The sequence below is a fragment of the Mus caroli genome, chromosome 9 (genome assembly GCF_900094665.2).
Source record: "Mus caroli chromosome 9, CAROLI_EIJ_v1.1, whole genome shotgun sequence".
Classification (NCBI taxonomy): domain Eukaryota; kingdom Metazoa; phylum Chordata; class Mammalia; order Rodentia; family Muridae; genus Mus; species Mus caroli.
Window position 1 is genome coordinate 59,851,521 of NC_034578.1, and position 16,218 is coordinate 59,867,738.

General features: G+C 46.5%; 1 protein-coding gene across 1 annotated transcript in view; it reads left to right on the forward strand.

Moving 5' to 3' along the window:
* Itga11 (integrin subunit alpha 11) overlaps positions 1 to 16,218 on the forward strand; it is a 106,680-nt gene that overhangs the window by 13,720 nt on the left and 76,742 nt on the right. Inside the window, exon 2 of the mRNA XM_021172144.2 lies at positions 5,777 to 5,888. Within this exon, the coding sequence (XP_021027803.1) occupies positions 5,777 to 5,888 (112 nt within the window). The remainder of the gene's footprint in view (positions 1 to 5,776; positions 5,889 to 16,218) is intronic.

The window sequence follows — 16,218 nt, forward strand, 5'->3', positions numbered from 1 at the left end:
GAAGAAAAAAGGGAAGGAAAGGAGAGAGAGAGAGAGAGAGAGAGAGAGAGAGAGAGAGAGAGAGAAGGATGCACTGGCCTTCATCCATCTGTGGCCCTTACTCTTGAAGGGGTCATGCATGCATCCTCCATAGACATCTGACAGTTCTGGGGTGGAGAGGAAAACCATGTTAATTCCAGCCAACTACAGCATGCTTTCAATTTCCTGGCCTGTTTTCTGAGTTTGACATCTGGTTAACTAGCACACTGGCAGACTTCTGACTTAGCCCAAATGCATGGAGTCATCGTGGCTCTTCCGGATGCTCTCTCATCTCTCTCCCACCTCTCTGGGTTCTTCTCCTGCCATTCCCCCACTTCTCCTGTCCCGCCCAGTCCCGGTCTCTATTTCAGTGGTGTGCTATCTGTCCTGAAAATACCTGCTCCCCATTGCCAGGTAACACAACTCAATTCCACACAGGCTGCCCAGACCCTGGCTGGCTGCTTCCCATCCAGAAAAGTCTTCCTCATGTAGATCTGTAAGAGCTTTGGAGAGCTGAGGCAGATCAAATTAGCTATAACAAGTAGTCCCTCTAGCACAGACTGTGGCCTTCAGAGAAGGGGCAGACTGAAGTAAGTATTTGCTAAGATGGAAAACTGAAGGAGAAAGAGGCCTGGCTCACGATGAGAGGCCTCTGTGGTAAAGGACTCAAGGGGTGGGGCAGGGAAAGGAAACTTCCTGAAGGAACACGAGGTGAATGGGCCACGTGAGGCCCCCAATGTGCTCACTCTCCACTCCTTCCAGCTCCTGTCAGGCCCTCAGAGTCTTCCAGACTCTCAAAGCAGGCCCTATGCACGCTGGAGTGAGGATGTCCAGTCCTCTCATTATTTGTGAGAGGGAGTGTTCAGACACCTGCTGTGTCTTTTTCCATGTGTGGAGAACTCATATAGAGACAGGTCCATATAGAGCCAGGGGATGTGGCACTGTGACCTCAGCTTTCCAGGGACCGGGCTTTGCTTCTTCCTGCTGGCCTGCTCGGGGCAGAAGTATGCTGACTACCAGAGGCAGCAAGGGTGTGGCCTGGGGACCTGCTGCTTCCCGAATGAGATAATGTCCCTATGGATTCCTTTAGAGCCAGGGGTGTTGCTCATACAAGGTGCAAGAGGCAACGCCTTTCCAAGGAAGTCTCCCCCTCAGCTTAAGTCCCCTTCCTCCCTTCTCTGGCCACCCCCAACACCCACCCAGACACCCTTCTCCCATAAGCCCCCCCTTCCCCCCCCCAACTTAACTGGAAGAAGTCATTTCTTCCTCTGTGTAGCATGCCCTCATCTTCTTACACACACACACATACACACACACACACAAAGCCCACTTTCTATAAAGCATGGAATTCTGCACCTGCCCGAGGGAAGGAAATCTATACAAATCCTAACCAAAGAAACAGCTCTGCCCTGCTTCTCAGCAGGAGAGTAAGGAAGAATAGGAGAAGGAGGAGGGAGGAGAAGGAAGAGGAAGAGGAAGAGGAGGGTAGGGTGGTCGAACAGAAGAAAGGGGAAGACACAAAGAGAAAAAGAAAGAGAAAGGGTGCAGGGGCTGGCCACTGATACCAATGGCTGGAGGAATATAAAGTTAGATGGACCCCATGCTGTTGCCTTCAAAGGAGAAGGCACAGTTAGCCAGAGGCAGGATGTCCCTAAGGGCTAAAGAAGTGTGACACTGTTGCATTGATTGAAGTAGAGAGTGTGAGGTGGGCTTTGCAAGAATAATCAGGAACTCCAGTCTCTCCTGGGAAGACCCTCATGCAGGCAAGTTTACTCTATAGAACAGAAGGCCTGTGGTAAGAAAGGACCTGCTGTCACCAAGCCAACACCCTCCCTACCTGTCTCCACCACAACCCTAACTCTAACAGCAAATAGGCCAGGCTAGGTGCTAAATCACTTAGAGAGGTGGGGGTACAGTTGACCTTCACAGGAGCCCTAAAGCTGAGGGACACTTGTATCGGACTCAAGTGCTAGCAGAGAAGGAAGTAACACCCCTGGAGACTCCTGAGGAAAGCCACCCATCTGCTCATGGAGTGCTCCCCCACAGCGATACTCCCCCACAAGGGTGCTCCCCCATGGGGTGCTCCCCCACAGGGGTGCTCCCCCACAGGAGTGCTCCCAGGGCTGCTCTGCAAGCTCCTCATCTCTGATGAGATGGTAAGGAAATGAGGACAGAGAAGCACATAGACTCAGGGCATCATCAGGACTGGAAATGGCAAGCCTGATGGTGCCCAGAGAGACCTAATATCTTGTTCAAGACCACACAGACAGTAAGAGTAAAAGCAGGGAAGGGACCAGGCCTCCTTACACCCAGCCTCACTCTTCCTACAGCAGTCTTAGCTCCTAAGAGCTGTTTATTCCATACTCGTGGACCCTTCTCTCAGTCCTGTAAGGAGCTGTTTCAGTCAGTAGTCCACTCCTGGGCCTGTGATCTTGGCACTTGCTCTCCAGTCAGCATTACTTCCTACCCTCTCTAGGTGCTCACACCCCTAAAGGTGCCAGGGGAGTGACTCCTTAGCCACTCCAGCACTACACAGTCCTGAGAGGTCATAGTGGGCAGCTGTGGGACGTTGAGAGTCCTGGTGGAGACTGTGTGATGGTGACTTGTTACTTCCACAAAATACTCAAGAAGAGCAACTCCATCGGGACTGGAATGGGTGACTGGTGCCAGAGCTAGTTTATTCTCACAGTGTGAGGGTTCAGTGCGTCATGGCGGCAGGAGAAGCTGGTCACACTGTACCCACCCACAGTCAGGAGGCAGAGTGCCATGAATCCTGGTACTCATCTCCCTCTCTCCTTTTCAGAATGCCAACCAGGAAATGGTGCCACCCACATTTAGAGTGCACCTTCCTACCTCAATTACGGTAACTTAGACAATCCCTTACATCCAGAGATCTGTCTCCTAGGTGGTTCTAGATCTCATCGGGTTGGTGACTAGTGTGAACCATCACAGAGATGCCTGCTCTCTTGCTCTGGAACTCACTGAGGGTTTAGTAGCACCATCCAGCTCTGGGGATGAGGCTAGGGTTTATATGGAAAGATGACAGCCCTCCCTGGTCATCCACCAAGGCTCCATCTTTCTGATGTCTGCTGTGTCCAGAAGCTCCAGCCTGTGGCCAAGCCTCCATGGTGCAAACACGTGGAGGAGAGCCAAGCCTGGATAGTGCCGAGTATGAGCTGATGGTTTTCCTTAATTCTTCCCCTTGGCTTGGGAATGCAAAATATTATCATTTTTTGCCTGGAGACTTCCCTTCCCAGATGTGTTTAGCCAATACTCAGATGAGCTTGCATTCTTCCCAGCTGCCCGGTTTCCAATTCTCAATTGTTTGCAGAGATTCAAGGCAGATGCTCATGCGCTGACAACTGGAAGTCAGCTATGTGTCTGCCCCCAGAGAACCACTGATATACATGTAGGTATACTTACGATGTGGGGCTGAACCCTCTTATGTGACAGTACCGGATGCACAGAGAAGCAGAAATATTCTCACTGGAGAGACACATGGACAAATTATAACAAAGCTGAGATTAGGACTCAGATCGCCCCACCCTATCCACGCTTCTCTTGGTGTCTCTTCAGACTCCACTGATTTACAAACAAGCCTGTTGGCCCACTCAGCCTGGCTGAGGACTCTGAGAACCCTGTATCTCAGCCAGCCGAACATTCCTACTCCCCAGAATAGATAGATCCCAAACAGACATTTTTCAGAAGTGAAGATTTGTAGAAAAAGTCACGCCAAAGAAGAGGTAGAGAATAAGCAGGTGGATTGGCTCTGTGGGTAAAGCATTCGCCTCACAAGCACGAGGACCTAGGTTCGAATCCCCAGACTCCGTGTAAAAAGCCAGGTGTGACAAGTGGTGTGTGTTTGTAATCCTAGTGACAGCAAGATGGGAGAGACGGGCGGATGCATACAACTCACTGGCCAGCTACCGCAGCCTATGTGGTAAAATTTCAGGTCAATGAGAGACTCTGTCTCAAACCAAAGGTAGAAGGCAACTGTGAAACAACATATGGCCTCTACATGCACTGGCACATATGTACATTATGCGTTGACACATATATGTACATACATGCATACATGCATATATACATACATACAGAGAATTAAGAGGGGCCCTAAAGGCTGGCAACTTTGGGGAAACCCCAATCTCGCTGTACTTCACTCTGCTCACTTACAACAAAGGGTCTTGAGCCTAGTAAGAACAGCTCACAAAATGATTTCCAAGAATACTCACGCGCTACAGAAGTGTCCTAGATCTGACAGGAGCAGCAGCAACTGCTCCTTGTCCTCACTGTGGACGTCAGCCTCTACTGCTGAGCCTTGTGCAGCAAGCACTTTGCCAACCAAACCAATCCCTCGGCTCTCACCAGAGATCATGGGCGCCCTCTCCTAGGATCCCTGGGAAGCTATTTGGGAGAGTGAGGCGAGATGGTAAGAATGTCTAGCAGAGTGGGGACACTCAGCACACATTCCTTAAGCTATCACAGAGCACTGGATTGACAGTAGACAGGGTCACACTGGGCCATATCCCTCAGCCCTGGAGACCTGGTAGGAGGCAGTGGCTCCACCCTCGTCTCCACCAAGTGGGCTGGAGACCTGGTCTCCCACTAACATTCAAGCTTGAGTCTGGGGTTCTGATCCCTTGGGACCAACAGGTCATTTTCTAAAGCCAAGGTAAGAATCTGAAAAAGAGAACAAGGCTGCCATCAGCCACAGAATGAGGGCCATCCGGAAGTGGTGGATTCTCCCTCTGTCACCAGACTTGGGGCACAAGAGTGACACACTGCTCAGCCAGCCTCCCCCGGCATCTCGGCAGCCAGCCTACTGAGTCCCATCAAAAACAAATTTTTTGTTTTGTTTTGTTTGAATCTGAGGTCAGTAACCCATGAGAGGGGTTACACCCGCCCCCAACATCACCACCAGGGAAGGAACCATGGATTTCAGAACAACCAGAGGTTGATGAGAGCCAAGGTCAGAGGGACAGGCTCGACATCGTTTTTTTTTTAGGAAATCCACCCTCTGGTTAGTTTGGTTTGGGCAGACGCATGCAGTAACTGGATTCTGGAACTTAAATGTCTCTTTCCTGTGGCCAAGCCTCACTCCTCTCTCCCCCAAGAAGTCTGTGTGAGGGTGGTGGGGGCAGAAGGCAGACCATTCTAGATGGAACCCCATGAAGGGCACTGTGCTCTGACCCTAGGGTGAGACTTGAGGTAGAGAGGGAGACCCTCTCTGTGGGCAGAGCCTTCTTGCTCCTCAGTCCTCCAGGTCTGTCCCTTAAAGAGGGTGACCCTGCCTCAGCTTCCCAAGCTCTTTGGTCCTGTCCCCAGCTTGTCCGAGAGCAAGTCCCCACAGATTAGGCTCACAGAGGTGCTGATGTGGAATCATAGGGCTGGTGTGGAATCTAGGGCTCATCGTAAAAGTAGTGGGTGTCGCCAGCATCCTGCTCTCTAGCTATTCAGTCAGCCACTATGTGTAAGCAAGACCTTGGCTCGGGCCCTGAGGCACCAGCCATGTGGTCCACTGTTCAAACTGTATCTTCTCAAGGTAGGGTCTTCATCTCCTACCTCTCCTATCATACCGTGGAGTCTCCCAGAGACTTGTCAATCACCTCACACGAGGGCTCCTCAAAGACTAGGGCACCCACCTACTTCACAGCCAGGCCTCTCTAAGGCAGATGAGCAGCTAGGGGGCCCAGACACACCCCTAGGCAGTGCCTGTACCCTGCAGACTCACCCGTTTCTCTTTTCTGCGCCCATGCAGGATTCACGGACACCTTCAATATGGATACCAGAAATCCCCGGGTCATTGCTGGTCCCAGTGCTGCCTTCTTTGGCTACACAGTACAGCAGCATGATATCAGTGGCAAGAAGTGGTGAGTGACAGATCTGGGGGCCCCCTAGCCCAGGGCTGTGTCATACCAGTGCCCTTTCCTACCCCTGGCTGGCCAGCTGGCCAGCTGGCCAGACTGGTTCTCCCAGGCTTCCTGATTCCTAGGAATCAGCTCTCCACCCACAAGGTCAAAATCCCATAGGCGATATACATGAGACCTGTTGCAGGAAATATTAAAAAAAATTTGTACCATTCTGCACTATTGCCGGCTACTCTGGGACTCTGGTGACACTGCTACCTCCATAGCTAGCCCCAAGCCAGTGACTGCCCATCTCTGGCTTTCTTTGCTGTGAACTGTGCTCACATTCCCAGCCATCCACCTCCTGTGGTCAGCAGTCCCAAATTCCAGTAACCCAGTAAAATCAAAACTCTAGAGGCTTGTAATTTATATGTCAGATTTATATCAGTAAATTCTCACCCCACAAAATGTCCACACAATTTATTCAGAGCCAATTGATATTGATGTAAACTGCCCACCTAGATAAGACAAACTGTCCTGTAATTAGCCATCCCTTATAAGATATTCATAGCTACCTGTGGCTATTTAAAGCCAGGTGGAATCTGGATCGTCTTTCTCTTCCTCCATCTTCCTTCCTTCTCTCTCTGTCCTCTCTGTCCTGTCTCCAAAAATCTCCGCCCACCTACCTTTTCCACTGCCCGATCCCAGGCTCTCACCTTATCTTGTGCCTGACCTCACCTGCATATAGACATCAGTCCACAGAGACTGGAACATCCATTGTCCCATCTGTGAAATGGGTGTGGGGTGCAAAGCCCCTTTTCCAGGTTATATGACAGAGGAAGCAGGCACTGGGAGCCACTGATGAGGCACCTCAAAATCTTGGTGTCTGGACTGTGAGACAGTACCTCTGTCCTCATCCTCGGAGGGCGACAGGGTATCTGCAGGTGGGTGTGAGGTTGCTCACAAGGTACAGAGACAGCGGGGTGAAGTGTGCACGTCAGTGATGGTTTTAGTAAATTTACTAAGTTGCCCGGCCATCCCCAGCAGTCAGCGTTAGGACATTTCCTTCGCCCCCGGGCACGTTCCTCACACATGGGCTCAGTTCATCCAATTTTTCTCACTGCAGGTTTGGCTGAAAGAAGGAGAGAGAGCGCTTAGCACTTTTAGATGCTCTCAGAGCCTTCCCAGTGAATGCGGAAGGTGCCCTTCACCTTCCAATCTAAACCCTGCCTGCCCTCTGACCCTTCCTACTCCCCTCCCCTTCGTCTGCTCAGCACTCTCTCCAAATGACACCATTCACTGCTCGGTTCTCTAGACCTTCCTGTAGACCCCCCATCCTCCTGTGACCCCCCTCTCCTGCACCCCTACTGTGTCTGGCTCTCAATCCAGACAGCCCTCCTCCTCCCCTCTCCCTCCTTTTATCCTTCCTTCCCATCCACTGCTACCTCTTGCTTCCTCTTCATGCCCCTCCTTTTCTCCCCACCCTCTTCCTCCTCCTCTCCATTCTCTTCCATCTCTTCCTTCTCCTTCCTCTTCCTCATCCTATTTTCCCTCCTCTATGTTCCTGTTCTTCCCCCTCCCCCTCTTCTCACTCCCTACACCATCACTCTCTCTTCCTTCTTTGTCTTATTTATCTTTCTGTTTAGGTCTAGCTTACATAGTGTTGTGATCAATTTGGGTGTACAGTGAAGTTGTTATCCATCTGCATGCAATCAGCTCCCATACCACACAAGCACCTGAAAGGATTTTTTTGTGCCCCTACCCAGTCAGTGCCCCTCCAGACAGCCATGATTCTGAGTCTTGTCACCATAGATTCATTAAGCCAGGTTTCGTATGTGTGTTTGCATGTGCATATGTTCATATATGTGTGTGCATGTATGTGTATGTGTGCATGTGTGTGCATGCATGCATGCATGCATTCATATATGTGTGTGTGCCTGTGTGTATGTGTGTGTGTGCACATGTGTATTCATGTATGTGTGTGCCTGTGTGTGTTTGTGTGTGTGTGTGTGCACATGTGTATTCATGTATGTGTGTGCCTGTGTGTGTATGTGTGTGTACATGTGTATTCATGTATGTATGTGCCTGTGTATGTGTGTGTCTGTGTGTGTGCACATGTGTATTCATGTATGTGTGTGCCTGTGTATGTAGTGATGAGATCATTTTGCAGGTACTCGCTTCTGCCTGGCTTTTTAAATTCCACAGTGTCTGTGCAGGTTATCACATCGTCCTGAGCGTTTCACTTCAGGCCTTTTCGTTGCTTGTGAAATTCTGTCATATCACTATGTCACTCTTGACTTATTCTGCTACTGATGGATACTAGAGCTGGTTTGAATTTGGGCTGCTCGTGTGGGGCCACTGTTCTCGTCCTTCTGCGGCTGGGCGTGTCTTCTGATGAACATTCATCATCCTTTTGCTGGGTGTGCACAGGTGGTTTAGGTTGCAGAGATAAAGGATAGGTTTATAATTGACATTACAAGGATATGCCAAGAATTTTTTCCTCAGAGTGGTTTACTGTTTAAACTCTCTAGTAAAATAAGAGAGTCCCAGTCATCCCATGGCCACACTAACACATGGTATTATCATTTTAATTATAGTCATTCCCACCAGTTCATAAAGTTGGTGGGCATCCTGACATTGTCTTTAATGAAGTCTCCAGGCAGATCTTATGTCCTTCTGTGTGTTCCGTTTATCTCTTTATCTAAACTTGTTTCAGTAAAAAAAGCAGCTTCGGTCTGGGACTGGGAATGTAACTCGGTTAATACAGCGCTTGCCTACCATACACAAAGCCCTGGCTACGTTCAGTCCCTAGCACCACAGAAACCAGGAGTGGTGATGCACACTATAACCCCAGCATTTGTGGTGCAGAGGCAGGAAGATCATGAACTCAAGGGCATCCTCGGCTACACAGCAAGTTTGAGACTAGCCTAAGTGTGTAAGACTATCGCAAAAAATCAATTTTGAACTCAGACATGTGAATTCTCTGTATTTGTTCATTCTGGGTGAGATTGTTCCATCTATTTTAAGCCCTGTGTCCTTCCTTCTGCCAATTTTCCCCCAATGGCACTTGCCAGTATTTTGATTGTAGTAATACTAAACATATAGGTAAATTTGAGAGTAAATGAAATTATAATAATAACAAATGCCCCATCCCTTTATTTATTTTTAGATTTTTTTCCTCATAGTTTTCAATGTAAAAGTCTTGGTCATCTTTAATTACACTAATTTCTACATATGTGTACCTTTTGCTGCTAGAAATGAGATGGTTTTATTTTCTAGTCACGCTGCTACAGAAGACTGCGATTGATGTGTGTATACATTGTCTCTCACAACTGTACTTAATCATTTATCATTTCTAGTAACTTGGTCAGCTTGGTATATCCTTTTTATAAATTATTATTATTGTTGTTGTTATTAAAGTGTGTGTTATTGGAGACGTGCTACAACCATGTGCAGAAGTCAAAAGACAACTTTGGGGACAGGTGTCAGCTCTTTCCTTCCACTTTGATGTGGGTTCTAGGCATTCAACTTGAATCGCCAGGCCTGTGCAGCAAGCATCTTCATGCACTGAGCCGTCTCATCCTGGCCTTGCCTGTGGCTCTCTAGGTCATCCCACATGGTCACTCTTTGTTTCTTCTTTCCTACCTCCACACCTCTGTTTATTTTCTGCCTTGTAGCAGAGCCTAGAGCTGTTGGGTCAAGGCTGATTAGACACAGTGGCACAGAGAACTCTTAGTTTGCTTTCATGGAGCAAGTCTGAGTACAGAATGATGAAATAGGAAGGTATCTGTGGTTTACTCGTTTGTTGGTTGTAGATGCCACCAGACTAAAGAAGTATTCTTCTATTTCCAGTTTGATGACGTTTTGTTTGTTAGTGTGTTTGTTTGTTTGTTTGGCTTCTTTCTTTCCCTTTCTAGACAGGGTCTCACATATCCTCATTGGCTGGCCTTAAATTTGTTATATACAAGCATGGCCTGGTCCCCTGCCTCCACTTCCTGAGTCCTAGGACTGCAGGTGTGTCCCATCATGTTTGCAACTGGTACTGGAAATCAAACCTAGGACTCGTGTGTGCTAGGCAAGCACTCTACCAACTGGGCCATATCTCTAGTTCCCTGGCTCCATTTTTTTCTTTTGTTTTTAATGTTATCAACAAGTAAGTATTCGGCTTTATCAGGCGTCTTTCTTGTAAGAATTGAGTCACAGATTTTCTATGTTTTGTTAGTATGTTTTATTGGTGGGTTGAGTTTTTTAACTTAGGAGTTTTTGTTTGGGCTCTTGTCTTTCCTTCTCTTTTTCTTTTTATCCTTTTCTTCTTTTGTAGTTTAAATTCAAACTTGTACTTTTGAGCTAACACTAGAGAAATACATTATCTATCAATCTATCTATATCTATCTATCTATCTATATCTATCTATCCATCCATCCATTTGTTTGTTGTTTGTTTGCTTATTGGTGTTTCAAGACAGGATTTCTCTGTGTAAGCCTGGAATACCAGCTGGCCTCAAACTCACAGATCAGCCTGCCTCTGCCTCTCTGCCTCTCTGCCTCCCTGCCTCCCTGCCTCCCTGCCTCCCTGCCTCCCTGCCTCCCTGCCTCCCTGCCTCCCTGCCTCCCTGCCTCCCTGCCTCCCTGCCCCCCTGCCTCCCTGCCTCCCTGCCTCCCTGCCTCCCTGCCTCCCTGCCTCCCTGCCTCNCTGCCTCCCTGCCTCCCTGCCTCCCTGCCTCCCTGCCTCCCTGCCTCCCTGCCTCCCTGCCTCCCTGCCTCCCTGCCTCCTGAGTGCTTGGATTAAAGGCATGTGCCACCACCCGTTGAGAAACACATTAACAATACTAACACAGGCAACTGGAAATCTTGTGCTTTGAGCACGGTTTCCTTAGAGTCATCCATTAGCTCTGCCTCTTACAATGTTTCCATCTCCTCTTCCACATAGACAGCCTCAGGCTCGATGGGAGGAAGGAGGTGAAAACATCTCACGGAGAACTGAGTGCTCCAAAGTCTCTCACTCTCTACACACTGCTGTGAACAGATTTTCAGCTTCCTAAAGGGAAATGGGCCATGCAGATTCCCAGTTGCTTGTGTTAGCATTGATAATGTGTTTCTCTAGGGATTCCTTCATTTCCTTCAACTTTTACTAACAAAGTATCAATCGCTGGCCTCCTGTTTATATTTTCTGGGTCTTCAAGTTCTATAGCATGTTCCCCTCATTTTCATGCTTCTTGGTGGTAACTTATGCTGTCTGTCTCCCTTCGTCACAATGTGTCTTGCTATAGGTGTGACAATCTCACTAAAGTTTTATAAGGATAGATTTGGGGTTTGGAGTTTTGTTTATAAAGATTTATTTCTTTTTATTTTGTGTGCATTGATGGTTTGCCTGCATGTATGTCTAAGTGAGGATGCCAGATCCCCTGGTGCTGGAGTTAAAGACTCTGGTGAGCTGTCACATGGTTACTGGGAATTGAACCCAGATTCTTAGAAGAGCAGCCGATGCTCTTAACTGCTGAGCCATCCCTCCAGCTCCTGGATTTGGGGTTTTTATTGAGCCCTGCTGAATCTCTGTCTTCTCTTTCACTGGTTTTTACGTGTTGTCAGTTGTTCCCTTCTGTCCTTTGGGGAGTTAATTTGTCTTTTCCTAGACTCATATTTAAATTGTTGGTTTCCTTTATATACCGAAAAAATACACATAAGGGTCGCAATGTTCTTTTGCTTAAGCTGCATCTCAGATTCTCAGGGTTTCACTTTCATTGCAATCACATGAATATCTAATGCCTTTTTTGATCCATGTGTCATTTAGAAATATGTTGCTTTAGTTCCCAAATATTTGCCAATCTTTTAGTTATGTATTATCAGAACTCTAGCTTCATTCCTAGTAATCAGAAGTGGCATTATATAATTTATTTTTTAAAAGATGCATGTATACCTGCATGTATGTCTATGCACGGTATGGATGCATAGTACCCATAAAAGCCAGAAGAGGCCTTTAGCTCCCTAGGAACTTGTAAGTGCTGGGAATTGAAATTGGGTCTTCTGGAAGAGCAGCCAGTGCTCTGAATGGCTGAGCCACCTCTCCAGTCTCATGCTGTATAAACCTGATGTGACCTATTTTAGTAAGTCCCCAAGTCATTTGATAAGTCTCTTCCGGTTTTTGTTTGTTAGTTGGTTGTCTTTGTTTTTGTTTGTTTGTTTGTTTGTTTTATTTTGGTTTGATTTGGCTTTGATTTTTTGATCCAGAGTTTTTCCAGCCCTGGCTGGCCTGGAATTTGATTTGCAGACTCGGCTGACCTTGAACTCACAGAGATCCTCCTGTCTCTGCCTCCCGAGTGCTGGAATTAAAGGCATGCGCCACCATGCTTGTTCTGGTTTTTGTTAAGTGGTTTTCTGTATACCATTAGATCAACATGGCTGTGTTTTTCTAATGTCTGCAGCTTTACTGTTTGCGTTTGGTGGCTCTGTTTGGAGTGGGGAGTCTTTTGATCTGCTTATTCCGTGTTTCTGGGAGAAGTATTAAAATCTCCAGCTATTATCACCTTTGTCAGCTTTGCTTTATATTTCTTGAAGTTGTTAACTAGGTATATAAATTAATTCGTTATTAGTTAGGTACATCAATTTAGCATTACAGCCTAATACTCTATTTTCACTCGGTTGCTGTGACTCTATCCAAAAGCAACCTGGGAAGGAAAGAGTTTCCTGGCTCTGTTTCCAGGTCAAGGTCCAGCAGAGGGAAGTTAGGACAAGAAGGCAGAACTGTTCATTACTCCACACAGCATCACCTCCAACCTAGGGACTCAGTCACAGCCAAGCCAGAACAACAGAAACTGAGGGATAATGTTGCCTGCTACTCACTCTCAGGCTCATGCTTAGACAGCTTTCTTTTTTTATGTAAATAATAGTTTTAATATCTCAGCAAAGTAAAACATTTTTTTTAATTTGTTATTTTCCTCATTTACATTTCCAATGCTATCCCAAAAGTCCCCCATACCCCCCAACTCCCCAACAGCTTTTTTATATAGCTGAGAATCGCCAGCCTAGGGAATGGTGCCACCCACAGTGAGCTGGGCCCTCCTCATCAATTCACAATGAAGACAACCACCTCCCAAGATGTGACCACAGGCCAGTCAGTGTGATCTGGCAGTCCCTCTGTTAGGACTCTCCTTTGGTGATTCTAGACAAATTGGCAGTTAAAGCTGACTAGAACACCTAATATATCTTAACATTTTTATGCTTTAATTATATTGCTACTCTATATTTAGTACATGAATATATATATATATATATATATATATATAATTGTCTGGACTACTATGAGCACAATAGCTATCTTTTAGTAAACTCCTGTGTGCTTTTTTACATCCTCTTGCTTTGCTTTCAACCTTTCTGTATCCTTACCCTCTTTTTTTGAAGAAGCCAGAAGAGGACATTGAGTGTCTTGTACCTGCAGTTGTAGGCGATTGTGAGACATTCATTGTGGATTCTGGAAACCCAACTCAGGGCCTATTCAAGAGCAGTATATGATCTTATCCGCTAAGCCCTGTCTTCAGCCCGCTGTGTCCTTGTATTTAAAATATCCCTCTTCTAAGTGACTTATGAGGTTTCAATCCATTCTGATAAGCTTTGCCTTGGACACAATAAATGTCCAATATTTTAATTGGACATTTAATATAATAACATAGTTGGACTATTGGTTGTCCTGTTGTTTCCAGTGCTGGGCACTCATCCAGGGTCCCACGCTTGCTAGGCAGGACTCTGCCCTGAGCTACTCCCCTGATGGTTCAACCTAGACATTACGATGTGCACTAGTGATTTACTAAGGTCTATCTTTTAAATTATGTTTGTTTGTTTGTTTGTTTGTTTGGGAGGAAGCACTAAGGCATGTAAGTGACAGAGGTCAACTAGAATATCTAATATCTTTTCTTATATCTTAATATTTTATATCATAATTATATAACTAGATAATTAGTGGTTTAATTGGGAGGTTTATCTCTGCTTCGCCCATGTGGATTCCAGGGACGGAACTTGGTGTGTCAGGCTTGGTAGCAAGCACCTTTACCCACTGCACCATCTTGCTGACCCAAGATCTACCTTAAATTAGGGCTTTTACCACTGCCTAAGTAACACTGACTCCAGCGATCTGTCCTGTCCTGTCCCTTGTGCCATTTCTGTCATAGATTTTTATCTTTGCATAGTTATAGATTCCACAAGGCCTTTAACTGCAGCATCCCTATCTGCCTACTCATTTGATTATCATTCTGTGACTCTTCCCTATCTTCATAGAATTCCGTGAGGGTATTTGGTATAATTTTCTGTATAAAAAATAGGAGACAGCAGCTTCAGTGCTCCTGTCTCTAAGTTTCAGGCTTTGGACTTGATGTCTGTTCATCTGTCTGCAATACACTTTATTTCACTCAGGTTCTTCAAGTGAAGCTTTTGTTGGCAGTTTTTCTTCTGTCGTCTTAATATTTCTTCCTGTTACATTTTTATTTTTTATCATGCATGCACCTGTGTGGGTGCGTGTGTCTGACTGTGATGTGCCATGGTGCAAACATGGAGGTCAGAAGACTGCTTTCAGGGACTTGTTCTCTCCTCCCATCGAGTGGTCTCCAAGGCTAGAACTCAAGTCAGCAGGCTTAGCCACAGCGCCTTTGCCTGTTGAGCCATTGAGATGGCCCTACCATTTTAAGTGGTACCCCACGGCCTTCTGACTTTGCAGCACCTGTGGAGATGTCTTGTCTTTCTGATGTGGTGTGTCATTTTCCTGTGGCTATTTTTCTGCTTGCGTCCAGGAGTCTGTATTTCCCTTTTGGGGGAGGGGGTTCGAGATGGGGTTTCTCTGTATAGCCCTGGCTGTCCTGGAACTCACTCTGTAGACCAGGCTGGCCTCGAACTCAGAAATCCGCCTGTCTCTGCCTCCCAAGTGCTGGGATTAAAGGCGTGTGCCACCACCGCCCAGCTGTATTTCCCTTTTTATAGCATCTTTTTTTTTCTCAAGCAGAGTCATAATTCTTTGTGGAGTCAGAGACATATTCCCTGGCATTCAGCAGCTGCTCAAACTCAGTGATGTAAGCCTCTCTCCACCGGCCACATAGGATGCAAGGCATCTGTATTCTTTTTTTAAGACTTGTTTTTGTAATGCTAAGGATTCAAGTTGCTAGGTAAGAACTACACCAGCTGAGCTATAATCCTCACCCCAGTATATATATTCTTTTTTAACTTTACCTATATTATTTTAATTATGTGCACTATGTGTATGTGTGTGTTTACATGAAGGAGGAGGGTTATGACGTCAGTATAGGTGCTTGTTCAGGCCAGAGGTGTCAGATCCCCTTGAAGTCGGAGTTACAGTGAGCTAGCTGTAAGTCACCTGATGTGGATGCCAGGAGCAGAACTTAGATCGTTTAGAAGAGCATTAAGAATCCTTAGCCACTGAACTGTCCCTCCAGCCGCCCAGCATACATATTCTTTACAAGCTATGCAAGACAGAAAAAGCAAGGTTGAGGGGCTGGGGAGGTAGCCCAGTCATTAGCCTGACCGCTGTGCCAGCACAAGGAACCCAGCACTACATAAAGAGCTGGACATGGTGGCAATGTCTGTGATTCTAGTGCTGGACACAGGAAGACAGGATCCCTGGAGCTCAGGGGTCAGCCAGTCTTGCCTAGTTACTGAGCTCCAGGTTCAGAGAGGCACCTTGTCTCCAGGAATAAGGTGGAAACTGATGGCATAAGTGCTAACCATCAACCTCTGTATGCACATAACACACACACACACACACATACACACACACCCCCCAAACATGTATATACAACCACACCTACACATGCCTTTGTACACATGCATAAATCAACATGCATACATATCACATACACATGCATGAGTACACACATGCACAATATATGTACACACACACCAAACATGTATATACAACCACACCTACACATGCCTTTGTACACATGTATACATCACACACACACATACATGAAACATACACATACACACGTACAGACACATAAACTACACACCATGCATATACAACCACACCCACACATGCCTTTGTACACATGCATACATCAACATGCACACATATCACATACACATGCATGAGTACACACATGCACAATCTATGTACACCCACACAAGTGGTTGGATTAAGGAGCTGGAGTTAGCTTCGTTGATAAAGCACAAAGTCACAGGTTCAATCCCCAGCACTGCATTAACTGGCTATGGTGGCCCCAGCCTGCAATACCAGCACTCAAGAGGTAGCAGCAAGAGGATCAGAAGTTTAAGGTCTCAAAAAAAAAAAAAAAAGTTTTCAAGTAAGCACTTATTTTGACCAAGCCTGTTAAACATCTGCTAATAAGTTTACA